The 22,992-nt window shown below is 40.9% G+C and overlaps 1 protein-coding gene across 2 annotated transcripts in view; it reads right to left on the bottom strand.

Annotated features, from left to right (window-relative positions):
* The window catches only part of mcph1 (microcephalin 1), a 429,556-nt gene that overhangs the window by 351,622 nt on the left and 54,942 nt on the right, over positions 1 to 22,992 (bottom strand). Inside the window, exons 9-11 of one of the 2 annotated variants that reach the window (XR_010970979.1) lie at positions 12,748 to 14,115; positions 4,852 to 4,922; positions 2,134 to 2,247 (exon numbers count right to left, since the gene is read on the bottom strand). Coding sequence is in view for 1 of the 2 variants with exons in the window: in XM_068021514.1 (XP_067877615.1) it covers positions 4,852 to 4,922; positions 12,748 to 14,115 (1,439 nt within the window). In the remaining variant the exon portion in view is untranslated. The remainder of the gene's footprint in view (positions 1 to 2,133; positions 2,248 to 4,851; positions 4,923 to 12,747; positions 14,116 to 22,992) is intronic. The other variant, XM_068021514.1, reaches the window with a different exon arrangement.

Raw genomic sequence — 22,992 nt, 5'->3', positions numbered from 1 at the left:
ACCCTGGATCTCTGGGTTACTAGTCCAGTGACAATACCACTATGCCAATGCCTCCCCATGCTGTCATAGGCTTGCATGCGCAGCACCATCCTGACAGCAAGGGTCCGTACTGCTCATGTGCTAAGCTGGGAGCACTCTGATGACGTCGGCACTGGGCTGCATTGTCAGGAGTCACTTTGTTCTTTATAAAGATGAATCTGGCCCATCTCTAGTGGATTACTGCACCAGATGCAGCAAAAAGAATCTATAAACACATCCACCACAACTCTAGCACAGATACACAACAGTCTACAACTGCTTAAGATAGTGAATCAGCACCATATAGGCACTCACTGAAAACACAGCATGTGGCACTTTTACTTATTCAACATGTATTCAGGAGTTCAATGAAAGTTTGGAAGCATCCTGAATCTGAGGCTTAAACAGAAGAGACAGTGGACCAGCTTTAAAATGAATATTGGAGCTCCATGAAGACACTATCAAAGTCATGACCAATAACCCTGCACATTCTTCCTTTTCAGATAACTATCTAATTTGCTTCTGAATACATCGATTGAACCTGCCTCCACCACACTCTCTGGCAGTGCATTCCGGATCCTAACAACTCGCTGAAATAAACGTTTTTCCTCGTGTCGCCCTCGCTTCTTTTGCCAATTACCTTAAACTTGTGCCCTCTCATTCTTGATCCTTTCATGAGTGGGAGCAGTTTTTCCCTATCGACTCTGTCCAGACCCCTTCTCTTCAAGGAAAACAGTTCCAATTTCTCCAATCTATCTTCATAAATGAGGTTCATCATCCCTGGAACCATTCTCGTGAATCTTTTCTGCACTCTCTCCAATGCTTTCACATCTTTCCTTAAATGCAGTGCCCACAACTGGACGCAATAGTCCAGTTGAGGCTGAACTAGTGCTTTATATAAGTTTAACATATGCTCCTTGCTCTTGTACTCTATGAACCTATTAATAAAGCTGAGGATACTGTATGCTTTATTAGCTGCTCTCTCAACCTGTCCTGCCATTTTCAATATCTCAACAGAGTATATTAAAAGCTGCTTCCACTGTGTGATGCCAATAGAAAGACAGGGACAGGAAAATAGCAGCATTTCAATGAGAGGCGTTTAATTTGAAAAAATCTTGTTTATTGAAGTAAATTTATTGCAAGATTTAAACAAAACAGGAATTCTTAAGTTTATATGAAGTGGATGAGAAAATTCAGATCTAAAATACGTAATGTGGCAAATGGCAGATCATGTTCTCTGAAATGATTTGTACCACATGGAAGTTCAAAAACATTTTAAAATCAAGATCCGAGATCTGCAGCATTGCACATGGATGTCAATTTCTGTTACAATGTTAATTTTTCTTTCCTTTTCTCTATTTCTCTCTCTCTCTGTCCCTCCCCCCTCTTTCCCCATCCCCTCCTACACTTTGTAAACTCTCAATTTTCAGATCATACAGTCAAATGCACATGTATTGTGCATCATTAGGATCATTGTGGTCTTGCTGTTTCTTTACTCTTATATGAGAGTTGGAATTTGGTGACATTAAGTAAGTGCTTGGCCAGTATGAAGTGTTTAAAATCTTCTGACATTTGAGTCTCCGTAATTGTTACGTTGATCATGCAATCTTTGACAGTTCTCTTTCAATGTTATCAAAAGTCAGGTTCCTCTGAGATTCTGGGACTGTGACAATATTGGAATGGCAATGCAGGGGAAAATCACTTTATTTGAGTAAAGGGCCACTGGCAAATGACTGGATTCAGGGCTAAGGATACATGGGTAGCGAAACCGAGCACCAAGTGAAGGTATACAACGGAATGAGTGGGAGAAAGTTGTGTGCGTGGGAAAACACAGTGACTAGAGTTGGCACTGAAGGGGAAAGTGGGGGGAGAGTGGTGGTGGTGGGAAGGAGTCAACAGCATGCACATACCTTTGGTCTGTTACATATTGTTACATTGGGCTTTAGACCTCAATTGGTCCAGGATATGATTTACATAGGTGTGGTGCTGTCTAGTCACGCAAGTCTTGACCACAAGTGTACACTTTTGTTAATTTTGCAATGGAGAAAAGACATCAGAGTGATTGAAAGATTTGGTGTTCACGTTAATAGCTAAGTTTTATGTGAAGTATTGTACCTTTCAACATGCTTATTCTCTCTTAAGATTCCCAAGTGGAGTTGGCGAGGATTATTATGGCAGACATACAGCATTGAACTTTTTTGATGGTGTAATTCTTGTGACTGAAACAACCTAGCACAATGTAAGAAAACAAAATCAGCAGAAGTAACATGAAAGGGGGAAACCAGAGAATTATAGACCAGTTAGCCTAACGTCTGTTGTCAGAAATTGTTAGAGTCTATATTTAAGATCAGGGTGACTGAACACCTTGAAAATTTTCAGCTGATCAGAGAGCCAGCACAGATTTATAAAGGATAGGTGAAGGCTGACAAACCTGATCAAATTTTTTTGAAGAAGTGACTGAATTAGTGGACAGGGGAATGTCTAAGAATGTTATTTATATGGACTCCCAGAAGGCATTTGATAATGTTCCTCATAAGAGACAGTTAGCCAAAGCTGAAATTCATGAAATTGAAGGCAAATTATTGACTTGGTTCGGAAATTGGCTGAGTGGAGGAAGACAGAGTAGGGATAATGGGCAAATACTTTAATTGGTAGGAGGTGACTAGTGGCGTCTGGCAAGGATGTAGGTTGAGGTCTCAATTATTCACTGAATTCACTGATGATGGGCTAGAAAACCACATAACCAAATTTGCTGATGACACAAAGGTAGGCGGTACTGTAAACAGTGTAGATGGAAGCACAAATGACAGAAATATTGATAGATTAAATGACTCTCCAAAGCATGAGCATCTAACTAGGGATGGGCAATAAATGCTGGCCTAGCCAGCAATGCCCACATCCACGAACAAATAATTTAAAAAACGAATCTGTGTTGTTACATTTTCTTACAGCAGGGATTTACTGTAAGTAGCTTGCTGTAACATTTGGCAATGGTTATGTTAATTTTCACCATCTATTTCACAATCCTATTTTCCTTCCCTACATGTGCAGTAATGTTGCCATCCTGATGCTCCTACATCTGATATGCCAGAGTAGCAGCTCAGATAGCCTTCATGATCATAACTGTCTTTCATCGAGTGCAAAAGCCTCCCTGTTCCACTTGAGTGCACACTATTGATTTCTCTTTTACAACTGAAGCTTGTGAAACTAAGTAGACTGATTAGAGTGTAGGTCCTAATTGTGTGATTTTAGCTTCCAGCTTCAATTGTCACACACCTACTGGCATTTTGCCAGTTGTATCCTGTCAAGAGGAGTTTTACATTCTCTAATAAAATAGCCTTTCGGTACTGAAAAATTCCTATGGTGTTTAAGATGAAGTATTTACTGTGGTCTTTCAGATAAGGGATAGGGCAGATCAAGCACATACCCCACCCAATTGGAAAAAAAGTACAAATGCATTTTTTCATTAACTGGATATTTGACATATGGAAACTCATATGTTCATGTACCTCCAAATGACAAACCAACACTTTAATAATTTCTGTTTGACAGATACCGAGTGTACTGTCTCCCCAAGGTGCACAGCCGACAGAGCTATGCCCTGCAGAGCGTACTTGCAGGTTGGTAAAGTTAATGATTAGGGATCCTCAAGTGTGCAGAGAAGTACTGCCGGAGTTTAACCAGCTCAAAAGACAGGACTTAGCAATACTGATCAGCTCTCCACTAGACTGTTAAATTATTGGCTTTCAGGGTTATTTAGAGACAAGAGGGAAGAATCCAAACTCCCAGCGAAATATTTTGCTGGTTTAATTCGTAAGCCAAACTACTAGCCAATCATTAACAGTGCCCTGAAGTACTGTAGGCCTGCCGAGTTCAGGTATCGAATTCGCCAACCAACCAGAGGATTCAACTGAGTCTGAATTTCCAATCTCTGATGGATCATCTTGAAAGCACCTTGACTCTAAAGAGATCTTTCCTACTGTCATCACCCACATCCTCCATCAACCAATAAGCACAGTCCAGTTGGTCATTTGAAAATTAACAAGGCCTTGGAATGTGAACAGCCATGCTGATATTTTGGATGTCTGAGTCTACGTTCACATATCAGGAGTAGGATATCCGGTCGCTGTCTGTGTCTAAATATTTCCAAATATCAGTAGAACTTCTATGTTACAGGCTCAACTACGCAGTCCTTCATGATTAAATTCCCTGCTTTTCTTATCAATAGCAATCATGCCATTGCTCAAAGATCTTCAGGGATTCAAATCAAGACTTCAACACAAGCAAAATCATTTTAAGTTTAAATACATGGTGGTTGCAGTTTTTAAAAAGAAAAAGATGCAGAATGAGTTGCAGAGAGATATTTAAAATCAAAGTGCAAATTCTCCAGATGTTCGACCTACAATCATCAGAAACTGGGGTCCGGTACAGAGACCAACAGCATTAACAAATGAAACACGTTGCAACGGAACTCTACTGCATTATTGAAATATCACTGCAATCTTGTGTTTCAAGTTCCCATTTAGTTAACCACTACATATTGAACAACGTATAAAAAGATGTTGTGAGGCATTACACTTGAAAATTGTCTATTTACAATGATGTTTAAGTGCAACAAAACATTTTAATTGCAACTAGAGGTTCTCAGCCCTAATAAGAAATGTTGCTGTATGCTGTAAAATGTTTTCAGTGAGCTAGCCATACCCAACAAAGTGAGTTCAGCATCAAATTTAAAAAACTCAACCCAAAAAAGCAAAGAAACCCTTTCCATGGCATAACAATTTATGCTGAACAAGCATAATCGTGTAATTTGCATGAAAAAAATGCACTAACCTTCCCATTTTTCCCTTTGCATCCTATGGTTGTAAATGTTATTTCAGTTGCGTTGCATTTCTTATTATGACCTGGAAGAAACAAGTTCAACTGAAATTAATTCAGACCTGGTTGCAAAAAACTGTTACGAAAGCAAATTTTAATGTTGTTTTGGAAATATTTCAGGTTGATTAAATAGTGTTTCTTTTGCACAAATAGTAACTATACCAAGAGAGAGTGCGAGCATAGGTTAGCATTTTGACTAGAGATGTTTCCCTGAACTGCAAAATAAGTACAAAAGCAAAATAATGCAGATGCTAGAAACCTGAAATAAAAACAGAAAATGCTGAAAATAGTTGGAACTGATGAAAGCTCAGAAGCCCAAAACGTTAACTTTGTTCCTTTCTCCGCAGATACTGCCAGATCCAGCATTTTCTACTTCTATTATTGCAAAGCAAGTAAATCCCTTGACAGCATTGATATAAAGGGAGAATAACAATGCTGTTAATCCTGCAAAGGAAAACCAACAAAAATACAAAATATATTGAAATTTATATATATGCAAATCCAAAGTTTGTTAAGATAGTCACTCTATAATGGAAAGTACTTTTAAAATCTATCCCAAAGAATTGCATGTAACATGATTTCTTAATATCAGTTAAGGAATCAGAGGATCTTCACAGTTACCAAGGCTTTAACTTAGCTTTTCAAACTCTACATTAATGAAAATAGTGAAGCAACAAATAATAAAATCTGCAAATGTGAAATGCTGATCTCCAGTTTCATAACTGTTTCTATAACTATTGCAATACTAGTTGATGTTCCTTGGCACTGCCAGAGCAGTCAAGACTAATTTGAATTTTTCAGGCCACACAGGGTTGCTGGATGGGAAAAATTGAACTAATCTGGAGGTACGTGGAAGGGGAGCGGATGAGGAAGAAAATATAGTGGAAGCAGGAGAAAGAAAAGCCAGGAAGGGAAGTGGGGGATGGTGAGAGGAGGGGAGATAAAGATGGAGAAGGCAGTCTGAATAAAAGGGGAGAGGGAATGAGGGTGGAAAAGGGGAATAGAAAAGGGAGCGAAAGGGAGTGCTGAGGAAGCAGAATTCAGCTTCACAGAGTGGGGGAATTGAGGCATGCAAGAAGAAATACTGCCTATGGGATGAGGAGTGGGGGAAGGGGATGAGGGGGGCTTTGCAGCCAGCAAGTGGGAGGCAGTGGTGTGGTGGTATTGTCACTGGACTAGTAAACCAGAGATCCAGGGTATTGGTCTGGAGACATGGGATCAAATCCCACCATGGCAGAAGATGGAATTTGAATTCAATCAATAAAAATCTGGAATTATAAAGCTAGTCTAATAATAGCCTTGAAACCATTGTCGACTGTTGTAAAAACCCATCTGGTTCACTCATGCCCTTTAGGGAAGGAAATCTGCCATCCTTACCTGGTCTGGCCTACATGTGACTCCAGGTCTACAGCAACGTCATTGACTCTTACATGCCCTCCGAAATGACCGAGGAAGACACCCAGTTGTATCTAACCGCTACAAAGTCAATAAGGAATGAAACTGGACAGACCACCCGGCATTGACCTAGGCACCGGAAACGACAATGGCAAACCCAGCCCTGTCGACCCTGCAAAGCCCTCCTTACTAACATCTGGGGGCTTGTGCCAAAGTTGGGAGAGCTGTTCCACAGACTAGTCAAGCAACAGCCTGACATAGTCATACTCACCGAATCATACCTTACAATGTCCCAGACACTGCCAACACCATTCCCAGGTATGTCCTGTCCCATTGGCAGGGCAGACCCAACAGAGGTGGCGGCACAGTAGTATACAGTCTGGGCAAAGTTGCCCTGGCATTAGGTCAAACATGGGCAAGTAAACCTCCTGCTGATTACCACCTAACGCCACCCCTCAGCGGATAAATCAGTACTCCTCACCGTTGAACAGCACTTGCAGGAAGCACCGAGGGTGGCAAGGGCGCAGAATGTACTCTGGATGGGAGACTTCGATATCCATTACCATGAGTGGCTCGGCAGCAACACTACTGACCGAGCCCTGAAGCTTCTGGATTGGGTACGCGGCAGGTGGTGAGGAAACCAAGAGGGAAAAATATACTTGACCTCATCCTCACCAATCTGCCTGCTGCAGATGCATCTGTCCATAACAGTATTGCTTGGAGTGACCACCGCACAGTCCTTGTGGAGACTAAGTCCCCTCTGCACATTAAGGAAACCCTCCGTTGTGTTGTGTGGCACTACCACCATGCTAAATGGGATAGATTTCGAACAAATGTAGCAATCCAAAACTGGGCACCCATGAGGCGCTGTGGGCCATCAGCAGCAGAATTGTACTCAACCACAATCAGTAACCACATGGCCCAGCATATCCTCACTCTACCATTACCATCAAGCCGGGGGACCAACCCTGATCAAATGAAGAGTGTAGGAGGGCATGCCAGGAGCAGCACCAGGCATACCTAAAAATGAGGTGTCAACCTGGTGAAGCTACAACAGAGGACTACTTGCGCGCCTGACGGCGTAAGCAGCATGCGATAGACAGAGCTAAGCGAACCCTTAACCAACGGATCAAATCTAAGCTCTGCAGTCCTGCCACATCCAGTTGTGAATGGTGGTGGACAATTAAACAACTAAGTGGAGGAGGTGGCTCCATAAACATCTGCATCCTCAATGATGGGGGAGTCCAGCACATCAGTGTGAAAGATAAGGCTGAAGCATTTGCAACAATCTTCAGTCAGAAGTGCCCAGTTGCCTCCTCCTGAAGTCCCCAGCATCACAGATGCCAGACTTCAACCAATTCGATTCACTCCACATGATATCAAGAAACGACTGAAGGTGCTGGTTATTGTAATGGCTAGGGGTCCAGACAATATTCCGGCAATAGTACTGAAGACCTGTGCTCCAGAAGTTGCCGCATCCCTCACCAAGCTGTTCCGGTACAGCTACAACATGGCATCTACCTGGCAATATGGAAAGTTGCCCAGGTATGTCCTGTACACAAAAAGCAGGACAAGTCCAACCCGGCCAACTACTGCTCCATCAGTCTACTCTTGGTCATCAGTAAAGTGATGGAAGGTGTCGTCAACAGTGCTATCAAGCGGCATTTTCTTAGCATTAACCTGCTCAGTGACACTCAGTTTGGGTTCCGCCAGGGCCACTCAGCTCCTGACCTCATTACAGCCTTGGTTCAAACAGGAACAGAAGAGCTGAACTCAAGAGGTGAGATGAGAGTGACTGCCATTGACATCAAGGCAGCATTTGACCGAGTATGGCATCAAGGAGCCCTAGCAAAACTGAGGTCAAGGGGGAAAACCCTCCACTGGTTGGAGTCATACCTAGTGCAAAGGAAGATGGTTGTGGTTGTTGGAGGTCAATCATCTGAGCTCCAGGACATCACTGCAGGAGTTCCTCAGGGTAGTGTCCTAAGCCCAACCATCCTCAGCTGCTTCATCAATGACCTTCCTTCAATCATCAGGTCAGAAGTGGGGATGTTCGCTGATGATTGCACAATGTTCAGCCCTATTCGTGACTCTTCAGATACTGAAGCAGTCTGTGTAGAAATGCAGCAAGACCTGGCCAAATCCAGGCTTGGGCTGATAAGTGGCAAGTAACATTCGCGCCACACAAGTGCAGGCAATGACCATCTCCAACAAGAGAGAATCTAACCATCTCCCCTTTACTTTCAACAGCATTACCATCGTTGAATCCCCCACTATCAACATCCTGGGGGCTACTGTTGACCAGAAACTGAACTGGAGTAGCCATATAAATACTGTGGCTACAAGAGCAGGTCAGAGGCTGGGAAACCTGTGGCAAATAACTCATCTCCTGACTCCCCAAAGCCTGTCCACCATCTACAAGGCCCAAGTCAGGAGTGTGATGGAATACTCTCCACTTACTCAGTGAGTTATGGGGTTGGAGGAGATTACAGAGACAGGGAGGGATGAGGCCATGGAGGGGCTTGAAAATAAGGATGAGTGTTTTAAAATTGAGACATGAATGACCAGGAGCCATTGTAGGTCAGTGAACGCCAGACAAAACCAAGGCATGGATGGGTATTTCAGCAACAGATGAGCTGATGCAGTGGCAGTCCGGCAATATTACTTCATGGATTCTCAGTACTGTTATGATCCTGGTTGTTTTTTATTCTTTTGAGAATTATGCAGTGTGTCTTTAAGTCAGCAAAGGATCAGTACTGCTTTCAGAACAAGAAAGCCTCAGCAGTTATCGAGAAGATGCATTCTGGTTGCCGTTGGATACAACCCTACAGAGAGGGAAGCAACCAATTTCAGCAGGTGCATCCTGGTCGCCTTGGACACGGCCAGTCAGGGACTGAGGTTAAATATACAATGTTACAATTAACTTTTGAAACTAGCTGAAAAACTGGCTTTTGACAGACACAGACTCCTCAGCCAGCATTAACTGAAGAAAATAGGCGAGCTCTCCCTTTGTCTATTTAAACCCTATTTATCATACGCTCTCAAAATTTTAAAGAAGCTTCAAGCCAGATTGATTTCTTAAAAGAAAATAACCAATTACTTTAACTATTGCTGTGTTCATCGCTGGAGAAGAAGAGCAACACTTCAACTGCTGAGCTAGACTACTGACTGTCCTACTGTTAAAGAACCTTTCTCCCCCCATCGGACAACTGCAAAGACTTCCAAGCAACCTTGTTCCGTTTCTACATTGGGAAGATTCTATTTCGGCAGGAGTGTAGATCTGCAAGGTCACTAATCTTTCCTTTTTTTTAAAAATGTTGTTTGTATCTTAGCAGGGTTTAAGAATTTAGTTTTCTCTAACAAACAGTTAATTTGTTGATCTTAAGATATCTGGTTTGGTTCACCTCATTCGAGGGGTTAACAGATGAATCAATTTGGCTGTGACTTTCTTTAATTTGGAAAGTTTAAAGTGATATGTTAGGTGATCTGTGGAGGGACGGGACTGAATCGACAGTGCGTTTTTCCCGCCGCAATCAGAATCATATATTTTGATTGGGGGCTTTGTCTTGAGCGGTTGGTCATAACAGTACCACAATTTTTATCCAAAAGCTTGATACACAAGCCACCTGTGTGTTCAGTGAGGGATTGTCAAGTAATGTGAAGTACATTTCCATAGTCGCAATCCATTAGAGATGTAACATTACATTCATAGTGTCACCTACAAATGTAATACCTTTAAAACCTAGAGATTATTCACCATTTTTAATTTATGTTTGATTGGAGTTGGCAAATAAACTTTTACTTTTTTTCCAGTGGTACTTAACATGAAACAACAATTCCAAATGATTAACCTCTATCCTGTGCAGCCATTGCAGCTTTACTGGCTAAAACTATTTCCAGAAGCACTTTAGAAGTAATGCAGAAATATAAACCTAATTATTGTTTAAATAAGAAATTAAGAATTACTGTTTAGCTTACTGCATGAAGATGATCTGATGGTAACTGCTAATGAAAAGCATAAAATTTTATTTTTTGGATATATTTACATTCATTTTGATCACCATGCAATTATAAACTTGGATCATTCACATTTGAACAACACCTTCAAAGAATACTCCAATAAATCATTTTGTTTTAACTAAAAACAAATGGTAATTCTGAATTCAAAGCCATCCTGCTTCTGATCTGAAGTGGAACAATTTTTTCTTCTGCTCAACATTAACCCAATATTGGCCACCCACAAACAAACAGTCATAATGCATACATTACTGGCTCCTCTCCCTTCTGTAGGATCACATTGATGCAGCAGATTTTCATGCCACCAAGTGCAGCAACTGGGTTTTGTTATAATTTCATATGTACACAATTTAAAAGCTGAGATAATATAACCTTTCAATAGCCCAACCTTGATCTCTTGTGCGGTGCAATAAGAGGGAGAACGAACAGCATTGAATCCACCACTTCCAAGTTCCCCTTCAAGTCACACACCATCCTAAGTTGGAAATAAATCAGCATTCCTTCATCATTACTGGGTCAGCATCTTGGAACTCCCTAAAAGCCCTGCTGGAGTACCTTCACCATGTGGATGGCAGCAGTTCAAAGCTATGGCTCACCACCTTGCCAGCGACCCCCATATCCTGTGAATGAACTTTTTTTAAAAAGGGCAAAGGTAACCGATAATAGCAACAGAATGGCATGAGTTCAGCGTGGAGGAACAAAGGGCAATTGGGGTCTGGCAAATGTAGATGGAGGTAAATAGGGCTACAGTTTATAGTATATAGGCATTAACCGTGGTGCAGTGGTTAGAATTGGCCTTGATAGCCACTCCAGGCGCTGCTTCACAAACCACTGACCACCTCCAGGCACTTACCCATTGTCTCTCGAGACAAGGAGGCCAAAGAAGAAGAGTGGTTAGCACCACAGCCTCACAGCTCCAGGTCCGATTCTGGGTACTGCCTGTGCGGAGTTTGCACATTCTCCCTGTGACCGCGTGGGTTTCAGTCGGGTGCTCTGGTTTCCTCTCACAGGCAAAGACTTGCAGGTTGATAAGTAAATTGGCCATTGTAAATTGCCCCTAGTGTAGGTAGGTGGTAGGAGAATTGAAGGAAGGTGGAAATTATGGTAGGGAATATGGGATTAACGTATGATTAGTATAAATGGGTGGTCGATGGGCGGCACAGACTCAGTGGGCCGAAGGGCCTGTTTCAGTGCTGTATCTCTCAACTGTGGGGTGAAGCAAGTAAAAATAAGACCCTAACTGCCATGAGGTGCATAATGTGACTTAAATATTACATTTAAAATAAAATTAGTTTCAGAGATTGAGCAAAGACAAAGTCCAGCTGTCATCTGTAGATACCCAAGATCTCTCAAATTAGCTGTTAAACACATACTTTTCAGTAACCCAGGATGAGAGATGGAGAAACTTTAAAAGAATTGACAGGTGCTTACTCCCAATTGCTAGACAGTGACCTCTGCTGGAAAGTGCTCGTGTGGGCACTCTTTGTTGCGCTATTAGATAAAGCCAACCTATTACCCTGTAGGTCTTTCACTTATCTGGACATTCCTGAGCTGTCCTAAACAACTTCAACAGAAGAGAGCATAGGCAGAGTTGAAAGGCCTCTCAGGCATAACTGGCAGGGAAGGAAAGAGATATCACTGAAGTGCTAACCAGGGAGAAATTACAATGCTGTTAGGCTTGGCTGACTATATTAGGTATTGAGCTTTTTCTTTAACTTATATTTTCTGAATTTTCTTATTTACCTATTTAAATCTTTTTCTCAATTGGCTTTTCAGCTGATTTTTTATTGCTGAGGTTTGTACTTCCCGCTTCCTCCAAATAACAGATTTTGATTTTGGATTCCTTATCAGTACTCTATACTATCCTTTAAAATCAGTCTACAAACACAAGTGCACACTTGCTTCATAAGATGCCTATGATTTAAAATAAATTGTTACAATGTTGAAGGGGAACCATACAAGTAATTAACTGGTCCTGACATGTGCAAGTTACATATTGAGTTAATACAAAATCTTCCTGGCCCAATAAATCCCATTACAGTGCTCCTTAACAAAGTATCAGTGAATACTGTTGTGCCAAATTTATCAACTTCAGAACTTGTCTGTATTAAAGCAATTACAAGAAAAAAAGCAAATGACCTCTATAAAAACATTAAAAATAAACATGAAACTAAAACAATCTTTTCTTTTTTAGGTTGACAATACAAATCATGGTGGGACTTTTCATGGTTTCAGATTTGCATTGGCAAAGGTTTGTGAGTAGGTCATCCACCATCTACGCTATTGAGTAAAGAATCAGTTTTGATCAGATATAATTGTAGTCCAGCTGAAGCAATATCCACCATTTGACTAGGAAATTTTACCACCCTGTAGTAATAATGGCATAAAGAAGAATGAATTTTATTGCTTGGATGAAGCATAATCAAACCAATCACATACTTTGGCTAGATGTACTTGGATGGTTATCTTCCACTTCTCTGCCAGTGTTCTTAGATAACTTGTCCTCTTGGTGGCACTGCACTTTTTCCAGTTCATTTTTCTCATTATTTAACTGATCAGTGAGCTTTACAGAATTCAGAGAGTTGTTTTTTGTTTCAGTATGTAAATTTGATGAAGGTTTTATTTCTTTACTATGGTCACAAAGACAAGTCAGTATAGAGTCTTTTGGAACTAAGTCCAACTTTCTTTCTTCATTAGTCTGGTGAAGATGTGGTTCTTTTTTATCAGACACTTCATTATTTGATAATTCCTCTGATTCATCAAGGAAATGTTTAAGTAGTTGTTTTATATGAGATTTCCTTCGGTTATGAACTGCAGCAGCTGCTGGCTGATGTGCATCATTTGTTTTATCATGATTCTTTTGCTCAACTAGTGCAATTACATTCAAAGGTTCATTGTTACTACAAGTACTGCCACTGGGTTGCTCTGCAGTACTAAAATCTGTAGCGCCTTTAGCTCTTTTTGTTTTTTCTATAGAATTTTGTTGATTAGCTTCTTGCAATTTTCTCTTTTGCTTAACACTTCCAAATCTTATTCTAGGAGGACTTGGTGATACAGATGGAATCATACCCAACGAAGATCTTTGCTTATTTTGATCTTTCAAATTGACAGGAGAAAAGAAATCCTCATACACGAGTATGTCATCCATAATAGGGTAATCGTTAGGGAAATTGCTTGTAAGATCTCTCACTTTAAAGAAATCATTTCCAGTAGGCTTTAAGTAAACAATCTGGTTTTTACACAATTTTCCATCCTTCTTTGAGCTAGTCTGATTTTTCTTACTTACAGGAGAACATTTTGGTTTCAGAGGCGAAGCATTATGTTTATTATGTACATTAGACATGGAGCCTGATTCTGCAAGATCACGTTCTTTAGCAGTGTAGGTTACCTGTCCTGGGGGTGGTAATTTTACATTTGTGCTGCTTATAGTATTACAAAGTTTAAGCTCTTCTGTTGCACTGTCAAAAGCCTCTACATTTGGTCCTTCAGAATAATTTTCTTTCCTTTCCACATGACGTGAGCTTGTTGATGCTCCATCATCATCAAGTGGAGCTAGAGAACTCCTTTTCTTTGGCAAATGTAATTTTATTTTAGCAGCTATTTTCTTACTTCTTCGCTGTGAGTTTTCATTGATCAAATCACTGTTAGATGAAAACAAATGGCCATTCTCAACACATATCTCAGGCCTGGAATGTTGATCCATTTGTTCGTCATAAGCTTCTCTTGAAAGTGGAATCTTGCTTTTGTGAATGAAACTTCCACAAGAGTCGTTAATTGATGCCCCTTCTGAATCAATTACATGCTCTTCTGTAATAAAATAATTATTATTGATATTACACTAAGTTAAACCACAAAAATATGCAAGAAAAAGATGCGTTATTGTACTACTTACTGTGTAAAGGGAACATGGGACAAGTAGGAAAATCAGAACTATTACAATTAACTGTAAATGCACCCCAGGTGATATTGGCCCAATATACATAAATGACCCAGAATCAGTCCAAATGCAAGTACTTAAATTAACAGATAACACCAAGCTTATGGGGGAAGAGGGGGTGGGAGAGGAAAAAAACAGGGATAGCGTACTCAGTGGAGGCAGTTAAGACTTTACAAGGCTCTTGACATAACAAGAGATCCCTCATTTCATGGACCAGTTACTGAAATTTCACACATGCCACAGTTATTATCTCTTTACAGAAGCTTGACTGAAAAGCATTCTGTTGACACCAACATACTTAAAACCAACTGCAGTCTTTCTTTACATAATATACATGAATGAACAATTGAGTACAATCAATTTCCTTACACTCCTCAATTATGCAAGGCAGTAAGAACAGAACATGCCAACTCTTGGTCATTGGCTCATTTTTAGTGAAGCTTCTAAAGACTTAACAAAAATAACAGACACATGCACGTGTCTTGTGTAAAAAAGAAATCTTATGGAGGGAGAGCGCATGGCTGAGGTACCAAATGAGTACTTTGCATCCATCTTCACTATAGAAGAGGATGTTGCCAATGTAGCAGAAAAGGGGGAGACAGTAGCGACATTGAATAGAATATAATTAGGTAAAGAGGTGCTTAATAAGTTGGCAGTCTTCAAAGAAGAAATGTCGCCCAGTCCAGATGGGATGCATCCTAGGTTACTAAGATAAATAAGTGCGAAAACTGCAGAGACTCTGGCCACAATCTTCCAATTCTCCTTAGATATGAGGGTGGTGTCAGGGGGCTGAAGATTTGCATGCGTTATTCCCCTGTTTAAAAAAGGCAAGAGGGATAAACCCGGCAACGACAGGCCAGTAGGCCTAACATTGGTGGTGGGGAAACTTTTAGAGGCATTAATCCAGGACAAAAGGAATTGGCATTTAGAAGGGTAGGCTAATGAATGAAAGTACAGATTTGTTAAAGGCAAATCCATTTTGACTAACTTGACTAAATTCTTTGATGAAATAACAGAAAGGGTTGATGAGGGTCATACAGTTGATGTTGCGTATATGGACTTTCAAAAGGTGCTTAACAAAGTATAATGTAACAGACTCGTGAGCAAAATTAAAGCCCATGGTATTAAAGGGGTAGTGGCAGCATTGATGCAAAATTGGCTAAAGGACAGAAAGCAGAGAGTAGTGGCGAATGGCTTGTTTTCAGACTGGAGGGAATTATACTGTGGTGTTCTCCAAGAGTCAGTATTAGGACTACTGCTCTTTCTCGATTCACATTAACAATCTGGACCTAGGTATACAAGGCATGCAGTAAACAATGAGGCAGATAGTAACGTATTTCAGGAGGGAAAAACAGACCAGTATATTTCATCTGCCATGTGTCTGCCCATTTCAACACACAAGTGTTACATATTGATAGGAAAATTGAGGAGAGGCAATATAAATTAAATGGTACAATTTTAAAGGGGGTGCAGGAACTGACATCTGGGAGTGTATATACACAAATCTTTCATGGCAGGACAAGTTGAAAAGGCTGTTAAAAAAGCATAAAGGATCCTTGGCCTTGTGATGTCAAGGCCTTTCAGAGAAGGCAGAAAAGATTGAATAGAATAACATCAGGGATGAGGGCTTCAGTTATGTGGAGAGACTGCGGAATTTCAAAATCATAAATAGCTTAGATAAAACAAATAGAGAGAAACTGCTTCCAGTGGCAGAAGAGTTACTAATCAGAGAAGACAGATTTAAGGTTATTGGCAAAAGAACCAGAGGGGGACATGAGGAAACTTTTTTTAAACACAGTGGGCAGACTTTTATGAGCCCTCCGGCATCGGGGGTTGTGGCGGGGGGGCCCGGAAAATTCTTCTGGGAGAGGCTTGCACAATTCCCGATGCCGAGAAGGACCCACTGCATTTTACCGGCGACGGCGAGGCCTCGGTGTGGCCCCCTACCACCCCTGCCGCCAAGCGGTGGGGCCTTAATTTGCCTAATAAAACTCATGCAAATAAATGTTAATTACCTTCCCTGGACTGGGCAGCCATCCCACGCTGATATTCTGGCTGGTGACTGGAAGTCCCAGACCTTCCGATCCCCATTTGGGGATTTAAGGCAAGACACTGGTGGGGAGGGGGGAGGAATTCAATTTTCAGGTCGGGAGAGGTGTGGGAGCGGGGAAAACCGCTCATATGGTTGTGGGGATGGTGGGAAGGGGATGAGGGTCAAGTATTCTGAAGGTGGGGGGGGGGGTTTAAAGGTTGGCATGTTCCAAAGTGCTTTCTGGGGGCGAAAATGTCAATTTATGAAATGAGAACTCAGTGGTGGGGCAGAAGAGGGTAATCAAAGATAAATTACAATTTTCTGCCCTTTCTACCGAAATGGAACTTTTGAAGATGCAACTGAAAGTGAACAGCCTGAAGCCCTTTAAAAATGGTGCTAGCGCCTGCGCAGTGGCCCTGGACACCGCTGCCTGTTCACTGGAACACTGCAGCAAGCCCAGGACAGAGATGTGGGCATGAGAGCAGGGGGATGTGTTGAAATGGCAAGCAACAGGAAGCTCGGGGTCATGTTTTCGGACTAAGCGAAGATGTTCCGCAAAGCGGTCCACCCAATATGCGTTTGGTCTCCACAATGTAGAGGAGACTGCTGTTGTGTTTTTGGCCAGGGCTGTTCATTATTCTGTCATTTAATACCCTCTCTGCACTAACACTTTGTCCTTCTCCACACCCGAACACACTCTTTGCCTTTGCCCCATGGCCTCCTTGTCAGTTATTCTCTGTGACCCTCTGTCCAATCAACACCTTCCCTTTTGTTATCTTTTGTCCCACGCCCACTTTATTTGCTTAAAATCTATTACATTTCTAACCTTTGCCAGTTCTGATGAAAGGTCACTGACCTGAAACGTTAACTCTGCTTCTCTCGCCACAGATGCTGCCAGACCTGCTGAGTATTTCCAGCATTTTTTGTTTTTATTACAGTAAATTACATATTAAATTGCCAATTATGGTCAGTTTTGTGTTATGGACTTTGTGGAAATTGAATTGAGACAGTCAATACTCATTTCAGTAAGACTCTTGCAGTCACCGATGGAACACGCTTATTCTATCAGATTTTTCTCAAATACACTAAGGTATAAATGATGTTCTCAACCTACATGCTATTGATGAACTAAAACTGCTAACATTAGAAGCTGTTCTTAATTTAGACAAAAGCAATAAAAACCTTAAGTACAGTATTATAAAAGCCCACAAAAACATCAGACATTTCACAAGGTCAAACACTGGGATGAGTTTTGTTTGATTGGCACGGTTTAAACCAAAATAAAATCAGTGTATTATAAATTGTTTTAATGAGCACTCTGCTTTATCAACAAATAAAATGGTGATTTGTCAATTACTCCCCAATAGTGAAAACTATTTATGCACTAATCCTTTAATCTTAATATATTTAGTCATAATCAACAGTAAGCTTACAGGTTTACGTTTATTTCATTATCTCAACAGTCGGAATCAGCTTTGTTCCGTCTATCAACTTGGCTGCACCTACTAAAAGTAGCCTAACCTTTTTATGGTTTTCAGACTCTATCTTGGATGAACTTCAGAAGCTAGGAGTCAAATTTTTATTTTTTTGTACATGGGGAAGGTGAGAAGACAATTCAATCTTATACAGCAGGGATGGAGAAAGAAAACAGCTAAATGTTGCATTATGCAGCAGGAAAAACAAATCAAACCCCACAGATTTTTTCCTCCACAAACTGCTAAATGTGTTGGAATTCTGAACAAAAAAAGACTTCAATGCTCCCAGAAGTTTTTTTAATCATTGGAAGGATCCGAGAAAGGCAGCAAGGATAATTTTGGAATTTGGGGCTCTAAATTACAAGAAAAAACATGCAGACAGAAGTTGTTTTTGTTGGACAAAATAAAATTGAATGGAAACATAATCTGTGTCTTTAAAACGCTAAGAGGCGCAGATGATTTTGATCTAATCAGGCTATCTGACCCAAACCGTGAACATAGAACTAAAGGAAATAAGTTTAAAATGAACAAAACTCAAGCAAGGCTAGAGATGAGAGAAATTTCCCACTCAAAAAAGTGGTGAAAATGTGCAATAAGATCCCTTCAAAAAAAGTTGACAGAGTGTTGAAAAATGCCTTCAGAAAAAGAGCTGGAACTGGGCTTGCACATTAAGAGGACAAACACAGACTGAGGTTGTCAAATGCATCATGGAACACAGTTCTTTTACTGCTAACATCATGTCAGTAAGGAGATGTCACCTTTGAAAGGTAACCAATTAAGCATGAATAACGACATTCCAAAGGTTGCTTGATTAACTTTGGAGAGAATGTGTGTGAAGTTTCCTTCAGATTAAAAAGGTGGAAAAGATTCTTCGAGTGGATCAAGTGCATGTGGTCTGTGTAAACAGCATTTATATGGGTTGAATGGCATTATGCTTGCTCCATGCTTTATAATGTTTCCTGCATTGTGTTTATACATATAATTTGTCATTCAGCTTAACACAATATAGTAAAGCGCATTAAGTGTATTAGAAACCCCTCAGTCTGATAAAGTTGTGACATGTTTTGCCGTCAGTGTAATTAGATGTTAGGAATGTTCTACTACTAAATAAAATAGTCAGATACAAGATTATTGCAGAACATGACTGTGCAAGTGGAGCTCAGATTATTCATAACTCAAAATAAATCAAGTTTGCAACCATCTTTTGCTACTATATACATTTTCTCAGGCCAGAAATGCATGTCATTTCTTACTTTAATTACCTTTTTTTTATTTTAAATAATTTGTACATGTGTTTTCTTAGATTTTCTCTGCTTATTTTTCTCTCTCAACCAGAAAGCTCTTTCTTGGTTCACTGTTTCTCCCCCTCCAACTTGATTTCTTCCTTTCAGACTTGCTTTGTCTCGAGACTAACCCCTTACTTATTTCCTGACCTCCCCCATCCACTCCAATTTCTCTGCTTGTATGTCTAAGGCAGGGCAGACGGATAGCACAAAAAGAATTTAGGAAAGAGTAAAGGAGGGAAAACAAAATAGTGCATAATGTCTTTCTGGAAAATCTTTCCACAGGTGCATCCTGGACTTTTTCCATAGCCCTGGGAAATTTCTCAATAATTAGGTCCATGTCCAAATTAACAGCATGCAATCAATATGGCACACAAACTGAGGAAATTCAAATTTGGGTTGCTCCCTGTTCCTAGTACATTGAAGAAGCTCTCCAGAGGTCTATAATTAATCTGAACTGTATTAAAAATAAATCCAATTATTACTTGAACAGCTCAAATTAATTGATTTACCATCCCAGTAGCAGTTTGTTTGTAAACTCAGAACTTATTTCCTTTACCACAAAAATGGTGCTAGTGCAGAGTGCCAACAACAAAATACAGTGGCTATAAGGAATTCAATATTCAGTGGGAAAGACAGTCATTTCTGCAGCCACCGATGTGAGTCCCACATTGTGCTGCCTCATTGGTGCCAGAGCAAAGGACATCACTGTGTGTAGACTATAGGCAACCAAATGGTGGGGAAAAAAAAGAGGAACTAATTTTCAGGACAATTACAGAAAGATGCAAGAACTATACAGTAGTGATAATGGAGGACTTCAATTATCTTAATCTAGATGGGGATAGTAACAGCACTAAGGACAAAGAGGGGGAGGAATGCCTGAAATATGTACAAGATAACTTTTTTGATCAGTGTTTCCAACCCAAGAAGGAAGGAAACAGTGCTGAATCTAGTCCAGGGGAACAAAGTTGCTCAAATGGAGCATATCTCAGTGGGTATGCATTCGGGGAACAATAATCATATCATCGGGTTTACAATAGTTATGGAAAAGGACAAGGAACAGTCAAGCATAAAAATACTTAACTGGAGGAGGACTAATTTCAGTAAGTTAAAAGTCATCCAGGTGGGTTGGAATCAAAAACTGAGGTAAAAGGCAAAATGGTAAGTTAACAATGGGAGGCCTTCAAAAGAGATAATAGTTCCTGTACAGACAAGACACATTCCCACAAATGGGAAAAGGAAGGGTATCCACAGTTGGAACACCCTGAATGACTGAAGTATAGAGATTCAAAAGAAACACAAAATGGAGGCGTATAACTTTGTAAGGTTGATACTTCAGTCGAGAACCAAGCTGATTAAAGGAAGTAGAGAGGAGACGTGAAAAAAGGGCAAAGAGAGAGTATGAGACTAGATTAGTGGCCAACATAAAAGCAAACTCAAAAATCTTTTATAACTAGTATATAATTGTAAAGGATTAGTCAAAGGAAGGGTAGAGCCAATTGGGGACAAAAAGCTGACCTTCTTCTGGAGGCAAAGGGCATGGCTGAGGGACTAAATGTGTACTTTACATCTGTCTTCACTGAAGAGGATACTGCCAATGTAGCAGTAAAAGAGATAGCAGCGATATTGGATAGGATAAAACTGGAAAGGGGAGGTAATTAACAGGTTGGCAGTATTTGAAACAGGTCACCCAGTCCAGTCCAGATGGAATGCATCCTAGATTACTGGAAGAAAAGGTGCAAATTGCAAAGGCTGTGGCCACAATTTTCCAATCCTCCTTGGATATGGGGTGGTGCCAGAGGACTGGATAATTTTTTTTCCATTCATGGTATGTGGGCATCGTTGGCAATATCTCCATTTATCACCCAACTCTAAATGCACTCGAGGTGGTGGTGGTGAGTGCCTTCTTGAACTGCTGCAGTCCATTCTGGTGAAGTTAACTCCCATTGTGCTGTTGGGAGTTCTGAGATTTTGAACCAACAATGAAGGAACAGCAATATGGTGGAAAGGCTTTGAGAAATTAGGAGGTAAGTTACTCGCCGCACCCAGCCTCTGACCTGCCTTTGTAGCGACAGTGTTTATGTGGCTGATCAGTTAAGTTTCTGGTCGATGGTGACCCCTAAGGATATTGATGGTGGGGGAATAAGTGGTGGCTGTTGAACATCAAGGGAAGATGGTTAGGTCTTTCCTTGGTGACCGTCACTGCTTGGCACTTCTGTGGTGTGAATGTTACTTGCTACTGATCAGCTTAAGCCTAAATGTTGCCCATGTCTTGCTGCCTGCAGACACAGACTACTTAATTATTGGAGGAGTTGCAAATGGAACCGAACACTGCGCACTCATCAACAAACACTGCCACTTCTGACCTTATGATTGAGGGAAGGACATTGTTGAAGCAGTTGAAGATGGATGGGCCGAGGACACTGCCCTGAGGAACTCCTACAGTGATGTCCTGGACTGAGATGATTGGCCTCCAACAACCACAACCATCTTTCTCTATGCTGGGTATGAGTTTGGCCAGTGGAGAGACTTCCCCCTGATTCCCATTGACTTAAATTTTTACTAGAGCTCCTTGATATCAAGGGCAAACACTCTCACCTCACTTATGGAATTCAGCTCTTTTGTCCATGTTTGGATGAAGGCTGGATTACATGGTCCTGACAGCACCCAAACTGAGCATCAGTAAGGAGGTTATTGGTGAGTAAGTGCCACTTGATAAAACTGTTAACAACACCATCAATTGCTATGCTGATGATTGAGGGTAAACTAATGAGGTGTCAATTGGCTGGATTGGATTTGTCCTGCTTTTTGTGGACAGGACATACCTGGGCAATTTTTTACATTGTCGGGTAGATGGCAGTGTTGCAGCTGTACTGGAACTGCTTGGCTAGGGACATGGCTAGTTCTGAGCACGTCTTCAGCACTACAGCCGGAACATTGCCCGGGGCCCATAACCTTTGCTGTATCCAGTGCCTTTAGAGGTTCCTTGATATCACGTGGAGTGAATTGAATTGGCTCAACATTGGCTTGTAGATAGTGGGGACCGCAAGAGGAGGCCAAGATGGATAATCCAGTCAGCACTTCTGGCAGAAGGAGGTTGGGCTTCCGCCTCATCTTCTGCATTCACCAGCTAGGCTCTGCAATCTTTAAGGATGGGGATGCTCATGCAGCCTTCTCATCCTGTTGGCAGTCCACCGCCACGCAGAACTGGATGCGGCAGGTCTGCAGAGTTTAAATCTGATCCATTGGTTGTTGGATTGCTGAGCTCTGTCAATAACACTGCAACTATTAAAATCCTATCTAAAAAAGGAGGCGGAAAAACCCAGCAAATCTAGGCAGTCAGCTGTAAGAAAACTTTGAGACAATAATCCAGGACCAAATTAATTGGCACTTTGAAAATTATGGGCTCATAATGAAAGACAGCATAGTTTTTTTTTTATGTCACATTGTATTTAACTGACTTATTGATTACTTCGATGAAATAACAGGATTGGGGAGGATAGGGCATCTGATATTGTTTATATGGACTTTCAAAAGGCATTTGACAAAGTACCATGTTTTAGATTTGTAAGCAAAATTAAAGCCCATGAGATTAAAAGGGACAGTGGCAGCATGGATACAAAATTGGTTAAGGGACAGAAAGCAGAGAGTAGTGGTGAACGGTTGTGTTTTGGGCTGGAGAGAAGTATATTGTGGTGTTTTCCAGAGGTCAATATTAGGACCACTGCTCTTTTTGATATATATTAATGTCCTGGACTTGGGCATACAGAGCATAACTTCAAAGTTCGCAGATGACACAAAATTCAAATGTAACAATGAGGCGGATAATAACAGACTTCAAGAGGACATACACAGACTTCTGAATAAACAGACACATGGCAAATAAAACTTCATGCAGACATGTATGAAGTGATACATTTTGGCAGGAGTATGAAGAGAGGCAATGTAAATTAAATG

This window comes from Heterodontus francisci, chromosome 3 (assembly GCF_036365525.1).
Source record: "Heterodontus francisci isolate sHetFra1 chromosome 3, sHetFra1.hap1, whole genome shotgun sequence".
Taxonomy (NCBI): domain Eukaryota; kingdom Metazoa; phylum Chordata; class Chondrichthyes; order Heterodontiformes; family Heterodontidae; genus Heterodontus; species Heterodontus francisci.
This window is presented reverse-complemented; position numbering and strand designations above follow the sequence as displayed.